The sequence below is a fragment of the Eleutherodactylus coqui genome, chromosome 8, assembly GCF_035609145.1.
Source record: "Eleutherodactylus coqui strain aEleCoq1 chromosome 8, aEleCoq1.hap1, whole genome shotgun sequence".
NCBI lineage: Eukaryota > Metazoa > Chordata > Amphibia > Anura > Eleutherodactylidae > Eleutherodactylus > Eleutherodactylus coqui.
In genome coordinates, this window is record NC_089844.1 from 133,187,730 (window position 1) to 133,209,293 (window position 21,564).

The 21,564-nt window shown below is 43.4% G+C and overlaps 1 protein-coding gene across 2 annotated transcripts in view; it reads right to left on the minus strand.

The window, feature by feature from the left end:
• Positions 1–21,564, minus strand: part of USP31 (ubiquitin specific peptidase 31) — a 56,489-nt gene that overhangs the window by 22,046 nt on the left and 12,879 nt on the right. For both annotated transcript variants that reach the window (XM_066576411.1, XM_066576410.1), the window contains exons 3-10: positions 18,755–18,843; positions 18,460–18,552; positions 16,029–16,164; positions 14,324–14,468; positions 12,858–13,026; positions 12,660–12,771; positions 5,902–5,996; positions 5,146–5,223 (exon numbers count right to left, since the gene is read on the minus strand). In XM_066576411.1, the coding sequence (XP_066432508.1) occupies positions 5,146–5,223; positions 5,902–5,996; positions 12,660–12,771; positions 12,858–13,026; positions 14,324–14,468; positions 16,029–16,164; positions 18,460–18,552; positions 18,755–18,843 (917 nt within the window). The remainder of the gene's footprint in view (positions 1–5,145; positions 5,224–5,901; positions 5,997–12,659; positions 12,772–12,857; positions 13,027–14,323; positions 14,469–16,028; positions 16,165–18,459; positions 18,553–18,754; positions 18,844–21,564) is intronic.

A 21,564-nucleotide genomic window follows, 5' to 3' on the forward strand; every position in this document is an offset into this window, starting at 1 on the left:
ACTATAAGGGTAGGTTTATGTAACAGATAGGGTATGTTTCCATGTGGCGTAAATACTCGGATCATCCACTAGTAAGTTGTAATTAATGAACTCTGTTTTTACAGGTCATTGGTTAGACTAAATAAAAGAATCAAAATCATAAACAGACAAAAATGTTTGGTATCGCTGTGCCCGGAGAAGTCCAACCTATCAAAGTAACATACTATTTACACACGGTCAACATTGTGCTTAAAAAAAAAAAAAAAAGGTTGATATTGTAGTAACCGTACTGACCCATACAATAAAGTTATCATGTCAGTTTTGTTGCAGTTTGTAGGCCATAAAAACGAGATGCACTAAAAGGTGACGGAATTTCAGGGATAGTACCAGTGAAAAATACAACTCGTCCTGCAAAATACAAGCCCTCATACAGCTACGGCGAAGAAAAAAATAAAGGTGTTACGATTTTTTTAAAACGAGGGGGAAAAAACTTGGTCACCAAGTGGTTAAATAGTTTGAAAATGAGATGTGCTGCTATCATTCAGTTTTATCAGTGCAATCTATTAAAATTAAACAATTTAAATAATTAAAGTGCAATTAAACTAAAAATCTGGCAGAGACGACGCAGGACTGATGAGCAGCTAGAATCCTACATCAGATAAGAATGGGACAACATTCCTCTCCGAAAACTCCAGCAACTGGTCTCATCCCTCCCCAGACTGTTGTAAAAAGAAGAGGGGACGCTACACAGTGGTAGACAGGGCCCTGCCCCTACTTTTGAGAGATGTGTTGCTGCCATCAATTTCTAGGAGAGTTAATTTTTAAAATGAAATGAAAAAATGTCGCCTTCTGGTATCTTCTATGTTGTACTGTGAACGAGATCTGGTTATACGAAATATCATAATCATTGCATTCCATTTTTTTCTCTACATTTACTTACTTACATTTTACAGCATCCCAACCTTTTTTTGAATTGTGGGTGTGTACCTTAAAGATCCAACCCGGAAGGAGCAGTTCGGGCAGTATGAACCTGGTGACAGTTTTCCTTTAACCCCTTGAGTGGCGGGTTTCTTACCCCCCTGTCAGACCTACCAGGGCAGGTTTTTATTAAATGGGCCATTCATTTAATTTCAACTAATTTTCCAGTCGCGTTCCAACAGCCATAACTTTTTCATTTTTCCATTGACACAGCCATAGGAGGGCTTGTTTTTTGCGGGAAAAGTTGTACTTTTTGATGGCATACTTTTTGGGTATATATAATGTATTGCATAACTTTTGTAAAAACATTTGTAGGGAGATTGGGGAAAAAAGAGAAATTCTGCCATTTGTTTTTTTAGATTTCATTTTTACGGCGTTCAGCGTGCAGAATAATGAATGTGATAACGTTATTCTCTGAGTCAGCACAATTCTGGCAATACCACGTTTATACAGTTTTTATGTTTTGCTATTTTTGTACATTTAAAACATTTTTTTTTCTTAAAAGGTTTGCTTCTGCGTCGCCACATTCCAAGAGCCTATTAATTTTATTTTCCCATTGCCAGAGCTCTAGAAGGGCTTGTTTTTTGCAGGATGAACTCCAGTCTTCATTTTTGGGATCTAATCTAGTATCTAATTTTTAGGAACATGTAAAATTTTGATCGCTTTTTATTTATTTTTTTCTAGGGACAAGATTAAAAAAATCTGTAATTCTGGCATGGTTTTTATTTTTCACTGCATTCTCTGAGCCGTATAAATAATGTATTAAAGTAATTCTACAGGCCAGTACGATTATGCCAATACCAAATTGTAATAGTTTTTTTCTTTTTCGCAAATTTTTTTTTTTTATCACTGCATTTAAAGACCCCTAGCATTTTAATATCAAAGGAGCTGTGTAAGGGTTTTTATTTTGTGGGATGAGTTGTACTTTTTATTAGTAACATTTGTTGATCTGTGCAGAATTTTGATCACTTTCTATTCCATTTTTTGTATGGTGATTTGCAAAAAAAGCTAATTTAGCCTCACCTAAAAAAAAAAAATGCCGTGTACCCTGCAGATTAAATAATGTACCGTATTTTTCGCTTTATAAGACGCACTTTTTCTGCCTCCAAAGCGGAGGGGAAAAGTTCCTGCGTCTCATAAAGCGAATGTGCCGAAAATTTCTTCCGATCGCCATTTTTAGCGCGATCGCGAATTTAACGCGCGGACGCGTTATTTAGCGCAATTGCGCGTTAAATTCGCGATCGCACGAACAAATGTGCGATCAGTTAGAAGATTTCTCTCCTCCTGTCAAAAAAAAAAATCATTACTCACCTCCCCCGGCATTCTGCGGCACTGCTGCAGGCTGTCGCTCCCTCCTGGTCAGAGCATTAATGGCTTTCTGTACGCGGGGCTTGAAATCCCCGCCTCATGACATCATTGAATGGCTGTGATTGGCTAACACACGTGCACCTTCAGCCAATCACAGCCATTCAATGTCATTGAATGGCTGTGATTGGCTGACGGCATGTTTTAGCCAATCACAGTATTAGCTTTCTGGAGGCGGGGATTTCAAGCCCTGCATCCAGAAAGCAATGCTCTGCCGGGGACCAGGAGGGAGCGACAGCCTGCAGCAGCGCCGCAGAACGCCGGGGGAGGCGAGTAATGATTTTTTTCCCCCTATTTTCCCGCTCTAAAACGGGGGTGCGTCTTATAGACCGATGCGTCTTATAAGGCGAAAAATACGGTACTAACCTCCTTCTCTGGGTCATTATGAACAGGTACCACATGTGTAATTTTATTTTTAATTTTTTTACAAAGTAAAAAAAAAAATTACAAAGAAATCTTCCGGGCTATATTACTATGGGCAGTAGAGCTAGTCCCGGGAACTTTCCAGGACTGCCACTGAAGGGGTTAAAGGGGTACTAAATCTAAAAGTATATCCTACGTCATCTCACTGCTTTGCAGCTGAATGCAGTCTACTGGTTTCTGGCTGATATGTACTTCAATAGGATAATTGGTAGAATGGCCATAAAAAGCCCTGCCCCCTATGATCACTACTTAAATTCACATCTACAGTTTCTTGGAAATCCTCAAGGCCCATTTAAATGTTGACAACAACCCATGTAAGAGGTCTTAACTTTATTAATGGACTTTTTTCTTTTAAATCCCGGCCACCACAGGCATGCTGCAGGTTGTAGTTCTGCAACTAGATAGTCACGTTTCAGGGAGCACTGCACTGGGATAAAACTGATCTACATGACTTTAGATACTAAATATTATGCACTTCTCAGAGAAACTAACATGTGGTGAAGGAGATTATACCATTATATTACAAGTGCTTACCAATATAGAGTTTAATGGCCCTTTAAAGAAAACCTTTCAACTTGAGCAAGCCGTCCAAACTACAGACATGAGGTTATACAGCAGGAGGAGATGAGCAGATTGATATCCAATTGTGTTTAATTCATTTATATCGGGCTCTTTACTTAGACCTTCTATGGGCCGCCTCATCACTGACTGACCGTTATCTTTGTAGGACTGTGCATACGGAAATAACGGTCAATCACTGATAGGACCGCCCACTGGACCTGCAAGATCAGAATACGCAGAGATGGAAATGAAATACAAGTTATACTGAATCTTTTACCACAAAGTTATAAATCATCTCCTCGCCTCCTCCTGCTCTGTAACCTGCTGCCTGCAGAATACATGTTCCGATTAAAACGATAGTCAAAAACACAAAAACAAAAAAATTGAGTAAATGGATGAGATGAACAGCAGTTTGAAGAGAACTAAATGTATAATATAATTTCCTTCCTGCCATAAGAACAAAATATTCACCAGCTAAAATACTCCAAAATTAGAGAGTCAAATACACTGGCCAGCGATAACATTAAAAGCATACATCTAATAGTGCGTAGGTAGGTCAGCCTCTCTGACCTATGGAGACCGACTCTGCAAAACCTCTTTTTAAACTTTGACGGCAGGTACAGTTGTCAGAAAATAACTACAGCAGCATTTACTGGTCCTTAGCGATCCAGTGCTGCAACCCTGCAATTCACCCAGTCGGCGGCAGAACTGATCCTGTACCCTTGTTACTACAGAAGCTCTGTACCCAATGACAGAGTGGACTGCAGAGAAGATGGAAGGGAGACCCCTAGTGGCAGCCACTTCAAACATGTTTGGTAAAGCAATAAAAATTTTTACAGAAATGATTAAACTACCTAAAGCTTGAAGATGAGCATAAGTTGCCTGAAAAGTTAGTGGCCCTTTAAATGTTATGCTTTGGTACATAGTCTTTTCATGGGTACTGGTTCCAAAAGGGGTTGTCTCCTCATTCCTGGACTTCATAAGGGGGTATCAGAGAGAAAGCTGTGGAGTGCCATAGGCCGCCTGCAGACGGGCAGGTCGGATCCAGCAGCGAGGATTCTTGCCGCGGGACCCGAGCAGAGCGCCTGCAGAGAGCGGCACGTACTCACCCACGCCCCGGCTCTTTCATGTGCCAGCTGCCAGCGCATGCACAGACCGAGGCCGGCGGCAGGTGAGTGACGTTTCTGTGCATTCTGTCTGCATAGGATTGCGTTTGTTAATGCAATTCTATGCAGGCTTCCAGCGACGGAAATCCCGCCGTGGAATTTCCGCCCGTCTGCAGGCGGCCATACAATTGAATGGACGACCTTGTCATATAAGAGTGAGCCAAGCCCTCCAGATCTGGAGGTCTCCTCTGTTAGTCGTTCCATTAGTTTGCAATGATCTTTTCTATAAGATTTTTCTGTCCTAATAGGGTTTATAGAAAGGGATTGTCTTTATTAAGAAAGCCCCCTTAAGGCCCATTTACACACAACGATTATCATTCAAAGTTTGAACGAATTTGAGCGATAATCGTTCAGGGTGAATGCAGGGGGAAAAAAATAAATAAAATCACTCACTTCAGTCAGCTTAAAAAACCTTGTTAGCCCGTTGGCTTATCATTCCATGTAAATGCCCGCTCAGCGCTTCCCCTATAGGAGTGGGAAGGCGCTGAGTGAGATGTGGGCGAGAAGCCTGCGAGCTGCCGTCAAGTCTCTCAGTTTGAATGCACTGCACGACTGCTGGCGACCTTAGCGGTGACATCAGCGCTCGTCCAAACAACTGTCAGCCCGTGTAAAAGGGCCTTAACCGACTCTGATTAATCTATTAACAGGGTGTATGGTGTATCTTTGTACTCACTATTCTTTAGTTTCTCTGTCCCATTCCACCACCAGCTTTACATGGGCAGCCCCACCAATACCACAGGATTTAAGAGCCCTGAAATACAAAGATATGTTACATATGAGAATGCAGTAAATATTTTCCCAGAACAACGATACTTAAAAGGTACCTTAACACAGGACAACTATCATCCAAATATATCACTTAAAGCAGAATTAAACAATAATCATTTATTGTAAACACAGCCACCTACCATGTGAAGAGCGGTAGATCGCTATTCTTTTATTTGTTGGTAAGCTGAAACAAATCACCAGCTGATCAGAAGTCATCTGGTGTAAAGTCAGTCGTTCGTATTTGAATTTGCACGGAGACCCCCTCTATGACCAATATCCCAGCGAACTACTAATGAACAATCATTGCTTTGTGTAAAAGCAAGTGAACGACTGACGTTCTTAAGCTTTAACAACTTTTCTAAGTGACTGTTGTTCGTGCTTAAAGGGCCCTTAAGATGAAGTTTGGGAAATACAGAAATTGTTCACTTATCAAGTCTACAGCCAGATTCATTAGAAATGGCGATTCGCACACCAGTCTTCAACAAAAGAAACACAAATATGTTGGAGTACACTTCACTTTTTCAAGAGGCACACGCCTCTTAATACATTTTGTGCGTTTTCACACAGTCTTCACCCTGGTCCTTTCTAGCGTCCCAGGTTGCCATAAATCATCACGTACTTCGGCATCATATGAAATAAGAAACTTAGGGTCAGGATTTACCTTTCGACTGTGGGGTGGCACAGAGGTTTTTCTTCCTGAGGTAAGAGGTAAGTTATTCCGACAGCAGTAACCACCCGAAGGCTGAATGGACACACCTAGTATTCAAAGAACACAAAATATAAGCAAGGTGTGAACGCCTGGTAAACATCAAACACGCAATATGACAACAATATGTACTTATTAGAACTGAATCCCCCATAAAGGTCCATCATAATCCTTAAAGGGTTATTCACTTCTAAAGCATTTATGACGTATTCTTAGAATAGATCATCAATAGTTGATTAGCAGAGGTCAGCCGCTCAGACAGAATTCAATGGGAAGAGTAACTGCAATATTAACTGAGGGTGCTGCAATGTGTATAAAGCCCTCCGTTTCCAATACCGTACACACAGACATCGGCCCGGTTACCAGCTGATCAGTGTGGGTCCCGATCAGCAGACCCCTGCTAACCAATAATTGATGACCTATCATGAGGATAGGTCATCAATAGTTCAGAAATAATATGAAAAGGCCTCTAAAGGTCACTAGGAGAAAACCTACACAATAGCCTTTAACGAGAGTCCTCTACCTACTGCACAGAGAATAAGTGTTACCCAAGCAGCCTGTAAGAGATGTATACTGCAACACGTCAATAGTCTGAACGGTATGATCAATGGTGAATTATAATGAGAGCGATAAGGGCAGCCACCCCGGGCCGAGGCGTCAGGGGGGAGCCGACAAGCACCAAATTACCCCTATCTACCTCTACTCTTGCCGCTCTCTATACAACACTAGGCAGCTGTAACGTTGCCAGCCCCAACCCACTAATACACAAGCCAGTGATTAGTTGGCGCATGCAATTTTCTAGTTTTAAAAAAAACAAGAGCACATCAGGAAGGTGTGCCGCTGTTCTTCAGACTTGTAGCGTGGATATAAGAAACGTTCGAGATATGCGATGCGCTTTACAGTAGTTTCTGAAGAAGGGTCTGCGTCACCAAAACACGTTATATTGGCCGTTTTAATCATCTAATAAAGAACTGGGTTAATTACTCATCGGAATACTGTTTTATGGGAGTTACGCCTTCTATGTCCACATCTTTTAAGTTTTCCCTTTAACCCCTTAATGACGCAGCCTTTTTCTTTTTCCATTTTCGTTTTTTCCTCCCCCCTTCAAAAAATTCATAACTCCTTTATTTATCCATCGACGTCGCTGTATGAGGGCTTGTGTTTTGCAGGACGAGTTGTATTTTTCAATGGTGCCATTTACTGTACCATATAATGTACTGAAAAACTTTTAAAAAATTCTAAGTGGAGTAAAATGAAAAACAAAACGACATTCCGTCATCTTTCGTTGCGTCTTGTTTCTACTGCGCACAAATGGCAACAAAAGAGACATGATAACTTTATTCTATGGGTCGGTACGATTACTACAATACCAAACTTGTATAGGTTTTTTCTTACTATACTACTCTTTTTTTTTTTTTTCAAAGACATTTAATTTTTTTCAATTATTTTCTGCGGTCATTGTGTGCGCGCAATAACTTTTTTAATTTTCCGTCGACGTAGTTGAGCAAGGGCTCATTTTTTGCGGGATGTCCTGTAGTTTCCGATAGTATCAATTTGGAGTACATACGACTTTTTGATCGCTTTTTCTTGCGTTTTTTTGGGAGACAGGGTAACTAAAAAAGTGCGATTCTGGCAGTTTTTATTTTTTATGGACGATGTTCACCGTGCGGGAAAAATTATGCACTACTTTGATAGATCGGACTTTTACGGACGCGGCGATATCAAATACATATTTTTGTTTTATAATTTCGATTTTTTAATAATAGATATGGCAAAAGGGGGTGATTTAAAGTTTTATAACTTTTTTTTTTACAATTAGGCTGGGTTCACACAGGACGGATTTGCCGCGGTTTTGCCGCGGTTTTTCCGTTGCGGTTTTGCCGCAAAAGAACTGATTCTGCGGCAAAACCGCTTCAAGGGTTAATTTCGGCTTGCGGATTTTCGTGCGGAAAAATCCGCAAGCGTTTTTTTCCGCAGCGCTTTTTAACTTTTTGTCGCGTATTTGGTGTGGTTTTGGCTGCGTCCATAGAGGTCTATGGACAAAAAAGCGCCGTGGAAAAGACCAAAGAATGGACATGCTGCATCTTTTAAAACCGCGACGCAGTTGCATTTCCGCACTGCGGCTGTGCGAAAAAAATTTGTCCTGCGAGAACAGCTTTTTGGCAAATCTCATTTGTGCTGCATTGCACTGCAAATGCAGCGGTTTTGCCGCAGAGCCTATATGCAACGGCAATCCGTGGCAAAACCACAGTAAATCTGCCCTTTGTGAACCCAGCCTTAAAAAAAACTTCAGTGATTTTTTTTTTAACTTTGAAGTCCCCCTGGGGGACTTTAACATGCGATGCTTTGATCGCTTCTGCAGTATGACGTAATGCTATAGCATTACGTCATACTGCAATTTAACAGGCAGTCTATCAAGCCACCCCACGGGGATGGCTTGATAGGCAGTCTGGTAATGCAGCCCTGGGGCCTTTCATTAGGCTCCCGGCTGCCATGACACCTGCACGGCTCCCCCGATTTCACCATGGGGGTTGCCGTGCGGGACCCCTGAACATTGTTCAGGGCATTTAAATGGTTAATAGCCGCGATCGACCGAACGGCCGATAGCGGCTATTGCCCGCGGGTGTCAGCTCTTATAAACAGCTGACGCCTGCACTGTATGAAGAGAGGTTGCCACGCAACCTCTCTTCATACATAGCCTGCCGCTCCATGGTGTACCGGTACGTCATGGAGCGGAAAGGGGTTAATTGCCGCGGTCCGTTTTATACGGTTCACATCAGTGGACAGGCAGCACCTTATCCCGCTTCCTACAAGGAAGGTTATAGCTGGGTTCACACGGGACAGATTTGCCGCAGAAATTCTGTGCGGCAAATTTGCCTGTGGCTCCTAATCCCAGGATTAGCCAGCTATGTGGACGAGATTTTGCAAAAATGTCGTCCACACGGGGGTGGCCTGTTAGTTGGGGGGAACCGGCTATGCAGCGTAGAATTGACAGCAGCAGCATGTCAAACTTTTTTTTTTTACCATTGCGGCCTCAGTCCTCTCCATGGGGAGAAAAAAAAAACGCAGTGGAATGCCGGCAGCCAAATGGCTCCAACACCTGCAGCGAAGTGCCGCGGGTTTTGAAGCTGCGGCTCTCCCACGGCTTTTCGGTGCGGCCAAGCCGTGGGATTTCTGTCCCGTGGGAACCCAACCTAAATCTCTCTGGACAATAATAGTAGAAGGAGCGCCACTCCTCTCTCTTCTTACCTGAACAGGATGGACTGCAGCACCCCAGCCTGCCGTGGCAGCGGCTAATAGGCACAGCTGAGGAGAGGAGGGCGAGTCCCGAAGAGAGAGCCAGAGTAGCAACAGCAGCAGGTTCTTCATCTAAATGCTGCTGGCTGCTGCCCATATCCCATCTCTCAGCTCATCCTACAGAGTCTGGACACTGGACTGAAGATTTAGGGCCCTTTTACGCTAAACGATCATTGTTGAGATTGCTGCTGGATGATGGGAATTTGAACGTTTACATTGTGCAACAAATTTTTTTTTTTAATTTACGTAACAAAGTAATCCATATGTTTCTATAAAATTAAAACCCTCTGATTACACTGGTAAAACTGAATACTAGCAGCACGTCTCATTTTCAAGTTAACACCTTAGTGACCAAGCATTTTTTTGTTTAAAAAAAAAAAAAAAAAAAAGCACATCTCCTTTATTTATCCATCAACGTACATTTATGAGCGCTTGGTTTTTGTGGAACAAGTTGTATTTTTCAATGGTACTATTCAATTTACCATATAATGTACTGAAAAACTTTTAATAAGTTCTAAGTGGAGTAAAGGGGGGAAAAAAACACTACATTTCGCAGTGTTTCCGCCACGTGGAAACATACCCTATCTGTTACATAAACCTGCCCTTATAATGTTCAGTCAGCACGTGGTGTGCAGCAGTTATTGCAAAAATAGTTGCACAATCACTTTTGTAATTCTTTTTATTAAGCACGGTTAATGGCGAACTACTGGACTAATTGTATAGGCATATTTCCAAAAATTGCAATACAACTACAACTGGATTACGTTATTCCCCATAATTGGAAAACCTAACGTGGCACGAAAAAAACCCCGAATATTTGAATTCAGCGCACTAAAATTACTGTAAACCACCTACATATCGGTTACAAAAAAGTGTTGCACAGTGTAATCAGTGTAAATGCCTGCACATTCTGAATGACGAACAATCAATCGTCGTTTAGATCGTGCAGGCATAAAAACCAAACGACGATGGGCCTGTATAAACAGACAATCGTTCATCTATGAACTGCCCATTTACCTTAAGTGGTGGTGGGCGGCCAGCAGGATCTCTGGCCCACTCCGCATCCATTCTATGTGCGATCACTCCAGTAAAAGCACAGGAGTGATCATCATTGGGATGGCTGTTAGGTGGTTCTGGGCCAAAACAGTCATCCCATATGAAAGGTCCTCAAGTGAAGAAAGACCTCTTTAGAAAATTCTACGTAGGTAGGTTCGGTCCCCCTTCTTGGCTAGCCCTGTAAAAAAAGTGTAAGGGCGCGCACGCAATTAACGTCAATGGGCAAAATCCACCTGTGGAAATTTTGAATTGCTTCCGTGCGGATCCATAGAAAGTGACAGGTTATTTCTTCATGTGGATCAGCATGGATTTTGCCCATTCACAGGGCTAAATCCTTGTGCAGATCCGCAGCAGAGTAGTCACAAGTTTCTGCTGCGTTTCTACAAGGCAGGGTCGGCGCAGAAAATTCTGCTGCAGAATTCATGTGAACAAACCCTTAGCGCACATTCACACAAACATTTTGATGTAGTTACTCACCAAAAACAATGTCAAATTCTGCAGCAGATTTCACCTCGCGGCGGATAGGTGTTAAAATCTGCACCAATGGTGTGGATTTTGGTGAAAATTTTCCAATATAGAAAATATACACCAAATTTGCTACCTGTGAACGTACCTTAGAGGCAAAACATATTGGGACTATTAGAAAGTGTATTTTCACAGACAGTGGATTTGCTCCAGACATGGGGAACCCAAGTTGGGTGAACCAAGGCCGCTGGCCACTGGTCCCCTTAATCAGCCACTAGGTATTATTGTATGCAAGATATTAGAAACCAAGGTTTACTTTTATTTCCAGGTACAGCACCACACCTGCTCACAGGCCATGTTTAATATTACAGCTCAGACCCATTCAAGTAAATAAGACTGAGCTGGAGGAGATAAATAGACCATTGTGTTTAACTCATTAATGACCGGCCATTTTTTTCTCTTTGCCCTTGCTTCTTCATCCCTGCATTACAAGAACTATAACTATTATTTTTCAGTTGACACAATCTTTTTTTTTTTTTTTTGTGGGATGAGTGGCATGTTTATAATAGTACAATATTAGAATTGTAAAAAAGTTACTTTCTACTTGTGGTATAATGGGGAAAAAAAGGCAGTTGCACCATTTTTTGGGAGGAATTTTTTTTTCTTTTTTTACAGTGTTCAAAGTGCAGTACAAATGACATGGTAGCTTAATCTAAATTTATATTACTTTGAAAAATAGCAAGCTTTAAAAAGACATTCTGACCCCTAAAACTATTCTTTCATCTAGGATATTGTGTGCAGGCTTATTTTTCTGCGAAGCAAGTGGAGGTTTTTATTGGCACCATAGTGGAGTACATGCAGCTTTTGGATCACTTTTTATTCAACTTGAGTGGTAGAGTTCCCCAAAAACCACAATTCTGGCATTGCAATTTTTTTTCCCTCATGGCATTCATCATGTGTGATCAACACTGCGATTTTTTGATACCTTGGGCTTTTGCAGACACAGCGATATCAATCATGTTTATTTTATGCTTTGATTTCTTTATGTGAAGTCTGGAAGATGGGGGGGGGGGGGGGGGGTTAAAAAAAACAACTAAACATTAAAATTGTAAACATCAGAGCCATCACTCTAATTGCATCACTTATAGCTGCCGGTAATGAACAGCTGATAGTCACTGGGCATAGACTCATTAATGGCCCTTTTACACGAATCGACAGGTGTTTAACCCCTTTAGTGGCACGCCCGGAAAATCTACTAAAAATCAGTGTTGAAACGTGCTGAAGACTACCTAAACCTGCCACTGAAGGGGTTAAACAACTGTAGGAGTGCTGACATCACTGCTAAAGTCATCAGCGCTCATGCAGACCCTTTACACTAAAAGACATTGCTGACAGATGCGAGGAGCCTTTACACGCAACAAGAAGCCAGCGATAGTTGATAGGATGTCGGCGATAACAATTTGCAAATGAATAATGAGCGATTCCATGATTACACCGAATGATTATCGCTCAAATTTAAATGATAATTTTAAGTGTAAATGGGCCAATAGTCTCCCGAGTCTACTCCATACTGCAATCCCCAGCAAACCCTAGTATATATCCATAATAGGTCATTAATGGGCTAATCTCTTAAGCCCCATTTACACAGGATGACTGTTGGGCAAACGATGCCTGACACTCGTCCCCGCATGCACTCGCTCCCATGCTGTTGCACAGCAGCTAGTATCGCTGGCTCACTGCGGGACGGCTGGAGATTTCCATTCTTGCGCTCCCCCACCCCTCTCCATTCACTTAACACAGCGGCCGTTCAGGATTTCATGACCCACATTCTTCCCGTGTAAATGGGGCTTCACATGACATAAATTAGTAGTGGGTAAAACGCAGACACTGCTCACCTGAACACAGACTGAGGGCCGCAAGGAATACTGCATTTTCTCCAAGATTTCTTTTTGAAGGATGTCCCATGTTATGTTTCTCTCCAAATGTAGAACGAATGGCTGACCGAACCTATAGGAATTCAAAAGTAGACCATAAAAGATTATAAATTATTATAATACAGAACAGTCATGAGACAGCCTGCCCAGGTTGCCTACCTTTTGCCATGCTGCCCACTGTACGACCTGTTACACACCAGAATTACAATGCGATCTCCGACTCCAAACCTATTCATGGAAAGCCGCTTTGAGCCAGAAGAGTAGTGGGAAGACCTATGCTGGTCAATCCCATTCCTTATATAATTCTGGTTATTGTTCACACAGACTCCTGCAAGAGACAAAAAGAGAACAATGAATGGCAACTCCCTATCAGCCGACTGAGGCTCTATTTACACCACATCTTCCCCATACATTGAATGGCCACTTTATAGAATCCCACCTAGTAGGGCGTTAAACCTTCTTGGCCTTACGAATCAAAGTAATTCATTGTGGCATAGATTCCACTAAGTGTTGAAATTGTTCTGCAGGAATATTGGCCCCTGCGGACAGGAAGCTTCTTGTAGTTGCTACAAATTAGATGGAGGTTGAGACCTGCTATGGCCAACTAACAGGAAGGGGTCATCAATTCCAGCTGCTTGCACCAAAGTCTGACCTCCCATCAGCATGGTGAAACAGCAATCTGGATTCATCTGACCACGCAATGAATTTCTGCTGCTCACTCTTTTGCCCACTGGAGCCTCGCTACTTCTCTTAGACAGCAATGGAATTGGTCGCCTGCTGTTATAGATGATCTATGCTGAGGAACGACAAGATGTGTACTTAGGGTACGTTCACATGTAGCAGAAATGGTGCGGATTTTCCATAGTAGAAAATTCGCACCAGAACCAAGTCAAAGCCTGTGCGAATTGAAAGGGTGAAATCTGCTGTGGATCCACATCAAAATCTGCAGTATTTTTGCACCATTTTCACTACGTGTGAACGTATCCTTAGACACATTATTTAGAGGACCATAACAGTATCAATTTGCTTGTCTTTGCAGCACCCGTTGGTCAAGAACAATTCCCAACATCCTCCTCTGACCCCTTTTGCTCACAAGTTGTTTCTCAGTATGCTCTCCACATCATTGTATGAGTAAACCCTGCAAGGCTGGTAGTGAAATCCCAGCCACTTTAGCACTAATGACCAGACCTCAAGGAAATTTCTCAGATCGCTGGATTTTCCCAATCTAATATGCATTCACATTAAAATTGAGCCACGGAAAACTTGTCACATGATTTCATGCTGCATTCTGAGATCACGGGTCCAGTTTCCATAGAAGGAAGCTCCAAACATAACAGAGCCCATGTTTCTAACAAAGCGATCATTGAGTGTATATCACCAGTTAGTAAGTTACATAACTGGTAGCATGAACAGAGCCATAGAACAATATCTTACAAGGTGTAGAATGTTCTAATTACTATAACTTACCATCTCTTGCCCAAGTCATTATGTGATGTTGTGTTAAACAGCAAAAAAAACAAGTGTAGTGTTATAGAACAATAAGAGTGCATGTATCTGTATCCAGAACTTCAAAGTAATGATGTACAGTAGATCATTTGCCCTACACAACTCTACAATATCATTACCTCTCTGGCCTAGGATCCCATCAGAGGTGTAGATCTCTGGGGTCTCAAATGCAAATATACAGTCGCTCTCCTGGATAGTATCCAAGTCATCTGTGTCAGAGAAGGAGCGATGGAAGCCATCAAAATACATTTCAGTTATTACTATCTGCAGTGAAAGAGAAAGAAAAAGAAGAGAAGCAAAGATGTAAGACGGACACAGGCAGTGCACAGCAAAGAGAGAAAACGCGCCTTCCCTGCAGGTCCAGTGCAGGTTATTATACCCTAAGCCCCCCCCCCGTCCACAGGCGTTGCGAAGTCCAGCGGCGAATCTCCGCCGCGGGAGCTGCCGCCCTGGAGCAGGACCCGGCAGACGAATCTCTGCGGTCAGCCAAATCTGACAGATAGGCTGACCAGGGAGAATCGCGGCAATTCCCAGCATGCGGAGCATTGCTGGCCGCGAGCGGAGAATCGCTATGATTCTCTGCTCGTGGACACGGGGCTGGCGCTTTCCATAACAACGCTATGGAAAGCTTCAAACGGCGTGATTCGCCGGCGATTTACCACAGGTGAAATCACGTCAGTGGACAGCGGGCCTAAAGGTATGTTAATTGAGGCCGACTCCGCCTCCAAACTGACAGGGTTATAAGTAGTTCAGCTCTTGTCACATGGACTACACATCCCATCATGTTATTGGGTGCTCACTACTGTGTAGCGGGGAAAGCAATATAAAAATGTATACAACAGACAAACAAACCTCTACATTCTTAAAGGGAACCTGTCGGCACTTTCAAGACCATTAAGCCAATTATAGCACCCGACTACTCAATTACAACAGTTTCCAACAAGGAGTTTATTATCTTTGCATTGGCAAGCAAACCTGCAGAAAACCAGTTTAAACATTTCCGGCACAACATGCTAATATCTGCAATGCAATCCAGACCATCTTTTCCAGAGTTGTTAGCATAAACCCACCCAACACTACTGCTGTTTCCTACATCATCCGCAGAGCAATATGAAAGTCCACGTATGTGCTAGAACTTTGCGTAGCGGCACGTGCAACATGGGTGCGACTACTCTGCCCACAAAAGGGATCAATGATCTGTGCATGTGCCGGTTATTTATCCTTTTTGTAAGTAGATTTGTTGCATCCATCTGTGCATGCGCGCCGGGCCATGAACTTGTAGCACATGTGAAATTTCATTACAGTCCAAAGAGGATGCAGGACGTAGCAGCAGAGTTGGGCACGTGTGTGCTGAAAACTCCGGCCAGAACAGATGGTCCAGTCCTCAAAATTTTCCCCGGCGGACTGAATGCTTGAAGTGACGCATCCTGGCAGCTCCATGCATCTTCATAAAAATGTATGTGTGGTCCTGACCAGGTGTACATTATTGGCATAAATTATGCATAAATCTGTGGGTCTGGGATGGCTATACCCTTTACCGTCAAGCCTGGCCCACCTAAACCAAAAAAAAAAAAAAGTGGCATGGCAGATGCAAATGGAAGAAAAGTCACAACATTTTTAGCAACTTTTTTTTACACCAATATTCACCAAGAGTACAGCCTTTAGGAAATGTCCCCCAATTTTTCAGTAGGTATGTTTTCTAATGGAAAGCTAAACTCATTGTTACTGCATTTGATTAGTCTGCTGAAACTGGGTTTGAAAGTGCTGACAGGTTCCCCTTACCAACATGCCACTTGGATCCTCTTCTGAAGTGGCTTCACTTACCTGATCTGTTGGAATCTTCGTCTCCATTGATATGGATTCCCGTAAACGCACCACATTTCCGGATAAAGGGATAGCAACACCAATGCGCATGCAGTGCGAGCACTTCCCCTGATAAACCACAGTCACGTAGAGAGGCCTTTGGATTAGAGCAGGAAAAAAAAAAAGTTTAAGTTCAGTGACATAAAGGACAAACAAAAAGAATGGCGATACCCAGTTTTCAAATTTGTTATACTTTTCCAGGAGGAGTAACAGAGGTAAAGCACAATGCAAAAGCTCTAAGAAAAGATGCTCCAGAATTGTTATTTTATGGGAATGCGAACACAATAGGATCATTATTGAAATATTGAAACTTTTATGTTCAATATTAGGGGAGCAGATAAGTGGCTGCAAGACCCCTCTAGTGTACCCTGTCCCAAAAGAATCAGAGGATCTAACAGGGTAAAACAGAAAAAGGAATTCAAACTTCCTAATATTTAATATATCACTGCTTGATATGGGCCACGCCAAGATATGGTGCCAACATCAGAGCTGACCAACATAGAAAGCTGCTCAGCACAAGGACATCTGGAGCCACACGCAGCACTTAGTAGACCCATAACAGATGATGCATCTGGAGGATACATATAATCTGCTTAAGTAATGGATCAGTATTGTATCTGCAAACCACAATGTCTTAGCATCACTCATTAGGGTAATACACGAATTACAGAATTCTCTAAATCTGATCTAATCTTTAAAAACAGAGCTGCAACTCTGAAATAACATAAAACAATCCAAAAAAAACATTATCTGTAATCGTTCCAGGAGAGATCCAGCACCACATCTGGCAGTTTATAGAATGCCCGGGTTTCATCCCATGTTCACCCAGCAGAACTGCATGTACAGGGCCCATACATGGTGGTCATACACACTGAATGCCCCTTTATCGGAGACACCAGCCTTTCCACAACTGGAGCTTCCCTGTATGAAAATTAGACCCATGGCCGCTTAGTGCAACATAAGAGCACGTGACAAGTTTTCCGTGGATTAGTTTCAGGGTGAATCCACACCATAATGGGAAAATCCAGCGATGTGAGTGACTTCCAACATGTCCTGGTCATTGGGACTAGACTAGCTGGGGCCAGGAATTCACAGTGCTGTGGAGAGTATATTGAAAATGGTGTGATCAAAGAAAAAAAAACCACCAGCAAAAAGGGGATCCCATGGAGATAAACATCTCCCTGACAAAAGGGGTCAGAGGAGGATGTCAAGAATCGCTATGACAAACAGGTGGTGCACAGTCAAGCACATGGCAACTCGTCGTTCCTTAGCACGGACGGGCTATAACAGCAAACGACCAGTTCCAGCACCATGGTTGTCCAAGAGAATAAGAGGTGTGAGACTTTAGTGGGCAATAGAGTGCAAAAATTGGATCACAGAGCAGTGGAATAATATCACCTGGTCAGAGGAATTCAAATTCCTGTTGCACCGTGCTGATGGGAGGTCAGAATTTAGCACAAGCAGCATGAATCAATGGAGCCATCCTGTTAGGCCTCATGTCCACGGGCAAAATAGGATTTAGAATCTGCAGCGGATCACCCACATGCGGATCCGCATCCCATAGGGATGCATTGACCACCCGCGGGTAGATAAATACCCGCGGATGGTCAATAAAAGGGAATTTAAAAAAAAAAAAAAAAAAAATGGAACATGAAAAAATCCGAACCATGCTCCATTTTCGTGCGGGTCTCCCGCGGGGACGGCTCCCGCAGGCTTCTATTGAAGCCTATGGAAGCCGTCCGGATCCGCGGGAGACCAAAATCAGAATATACTCACCTGCTCCGGATCTTCCCTTCTTCGCGGCTTGATCTTCTCTCCATCACGGCCGGATCTTTTTTCTTCAGGCCGGCGCATGCGCGCGGCACGCAACCGACGTCATCCTGCGCATCCGCCGAGCCGAAGAAAGATCTGGCTGCGACGAAGGGAAGATCCGGAGCGTGCAAGAGGCGAGTTAATTCTTCTTTTCAGCGTTCATGTCCGCAGGGCAAGAGGGACCCGCTACGGATTCTCCATGGAGAATCTGTAGCAGGCCTGATTTTCCCCATGGACATGAGGCCTTAGAGGTTAGGTGCGGGGAAGGTTTTCATGGCACATTCTCGGTCCTCCGATACCCGTGGATAGACACCAAATTGCTGCAGTTCTGAAGGCCAAAGGTGGTCCAACACGCTACTAGATGGGCGTTTTTAATGAAGTGACCATTCAGTGTACTAAAAATGTTTGATAGGTGGATGGATGCCACAACCAAGTGCTACAGTTCTGAAAGGAGGTCCAATGTGCTACTAGATGAGGGTCTCTAATATAATGGAGATTCAGTATAGATCAGCTGCAATCAGACTTCAAATATCAATTGGGGGGGGGGGGGATCCCCATGCAGTCAGGAATTTATTCTTACCGTGTATGAGGCAAGGGGATTGGTAGAGAGATGCAGAGGAAAGGATCAAAAGTGTTACTTTGTTTCTGACAATGGGGGCACGTCAAGGAGGACCTACAAGGAAAGAGTTAACAGTGAAAGCAACAGATGACGCATTAGAGAGAAGACTAGAGAAGAGCATTGGGAGAGATTATAGCATAAAACACAGACAGAGATCACCCTGGTTATAACAGATATATTAACAAGAAATTTGCAACACTTGTTAAAGGGAGACACTAGAGAGACTCCATAATGGAGAGGACACAATGCGCAATACCTATACTGAGCTTGGAAGAGTTCCTGAACAAAGGTGCCGCTGGTTGGAAACGGTGGACCCTCTCCAGTCAGATCTTCTTCTACCGGTGGCTGGAAAAGACATCACATTGTAGTCAGAACCTCCGGTGTGTAAATGATGGTTATATACTAGAGACCAATTTAAAAAGAGTCCCAAACCCGATACCCAAGGAACAGAACTGATCAGCACATTCATCATTGTTTTCCATACAAGGGAGATGGAACAATACCTCTGCGGCGCCACCTATTAGAAGGCAGCATTCCTGCAAGTCAATGTTAGACTCTTCATACAAGCCTTATAACAATGACTGGGAATTGAAAGCCAAGCTAGAATCCATTCAAAGACAGCTGTTTTGGGATGTTTGCCCCTCATCAGTGTGCAGTAGGTTTCTGGCTTGGCTAGCGAGAGGCCTGGGACAGGTGTCAGAAACACTATATTTTGTCTTTAGGGAGAGCGCCTAGAAGGTGAGTGAGTGAGGAGACATATGTCCATTCATGATCCTCTGGGCAATATGTAAATAAGGGAGATGGAACAATACCTCTGCAAACAACATGGAAGCAGGTACCTGGTGGGTTCCTCACCGCAACAAGTCTTAGCACAACAAAAAGCACTGAAAAGCTATTAAAAAGGCAAGAAAACATTCTGTGCTGCAGTTTAAAGAGGTTTTCTGTGACTTAAAGAAATTTTCACTGGCTCAGATATGTATAAAATAAAGAAGATACACACTTGCCAGACCTTGTCCAGCACTGGAGCTCTGATGCATCTTGCTCAAAACTCTGAAAGAGCCAGCGAGCAGTCACATGCAATCACAGGCTTCAGCGGCCATGGATGAATCACTGCTGAAGCCTGCGATCATCTGAGCAGTCATGTGCAGGACTAACAGCATGCGACGAGCCCACTTCTGGGTTCTGAGCGGCCGGCAGCAGGGCTCCAGCAGGCTTGTGTTTGGTTTTTAAATTTCCCACATTTCTGATCCATTGAATTTTTTTTTTCTCAGAAAACCCCTTTAACACATTTAGGCCTCCCTCACACAGGCGTTTGCAGAAACACAGCGTTTTTCAATGCTGCGTTCACTGCAGATTCCGCCTGGTTTCAGCGGCGCTGGCATTCCTTATGCCAGCGTTTTGGCTGCGTTTTCAGCACAGCTAAAAAAGCAGCCAAGGATGCTGAAAAAATAAAATAAAATCAACACTCACCTAGCAGCTGCCATCCGGGTCCCGGCCGCTGATCTTTGTCGCTGCTCCAGGCTTCCCGTGCACTGACAGATGATCTATTGCTGTAAGGGATGTTTGAGAGCCCCACCTCCAGCAATAGATTGCTGTGATTGGTTCTCGGTGCTGGCTCGATACCCAATCACAGCCATTCATTGCCTGTCTCAGCCAATCAGAGCTTGCCGGCTCTGATCTGCCAGTGCAGGGGAAGCCTAGAGCAGCGGCAGAGATCAGCGTCCGAGACCCGGACGGCAGCTGCTAGGTGAGCATTGCTTTTTTTTTTTTTGTAGATCTAGTGTAGCTAGGACTGATTTTCGGGGTAGGGTTTATATTGCAAGCCCTCACCCCGAAAATTGGTGTGCGGTTAACGCTGCCAAAAGAAATCATTCTGATATCAAATAGTCTTGCCATTTGTCATAAATTTACCATTCCTGTTGCAACTTGCCTCTGAGATCATCACACCGATGGCAGCACATCCTAATGCTCTCCTTCCCTCTGGTCCCTGAATCTGGTAATCACTGTTAGAACATGACTGGAGGACGGCAGCGGCAGCCCTACAATTTCGATCCACCTTTGAGGTTTTGATTAGAGCGTTGTCTAATTTAGCACAACTGAAAGACGCGTGGCTAGCTGGCTCCCCACCTATACCCCTTGTTACATTTTCACCCTTTGGTGCCCCATCTCTCTCCCTTTACTATTCTGAATAGGACTGCTCGAAGTGATCGGCTGGCAGTCAAATTGGGCCGATTTTCACAGAATCACATTAGGTCACTACGACCCAGTTTTTAGCGAAAAATTTTTTAAAAAAAGAGGGAGCTCTTCAATGAATATGTCTCAGTGGTTAGCTTAGCACTGTTGCTTTGCTGTCATGGGGTCCTAAAGTGAAATCTCACCAAGGAGAACATCCGAATGGACTTTGAAAAACACCTTACTGATGTTGCCTTTGGTCAGATTTTACTCTAACTCCAGTGCTGCAATGCAGAAGTGCCAACAACTGTACTTTCAATTCCAGGAGAAGGAGATGAAACACAAAGAGAACATAAAAACTCTATACAGATGTTGTCTTACAAATTTGGACCTAGAACACCAGCGCTGATGACTGAGCCACCATGCTTGTTCTTCGTTATTTCTTCTCTGGAGGAGAAATAGAATAAACATGAAGAGAACATGCAAAGTAAGTGTAGAGGTTTCCTTTGACACATTTGAACCTACGATGCCAGCGCTGCAAGACCACAACAAATGTGGTGGCTCAGCTGTTTTCTCTATTGCTTTGCAGTGCTGTAGCTCTAGGTTCAAATCTGTCCAAGGGCAACATCTGTATGGAGTTTTTATGGTTATTGTGCTTACTCTCCACCTCCGGAAAAGGACAAATAGGTTGGCTCAGTGGGTAGCACTGTTGCCTTGCAGTGCTAGAGTTCTAGGTCCAAATCTGACCAAGGCCTCATGTCCACGAGCAGGTCGGATTCCGCATGCGGAAGCCCACAGCGGAATCAGACCCTGCCCGTGGCCGAGGACACTGCCATACCTGTCCAGGTCCTGTGCGGGTCTTCCTTTTCTTGACAGAGTATGTGTGCGTAAGCC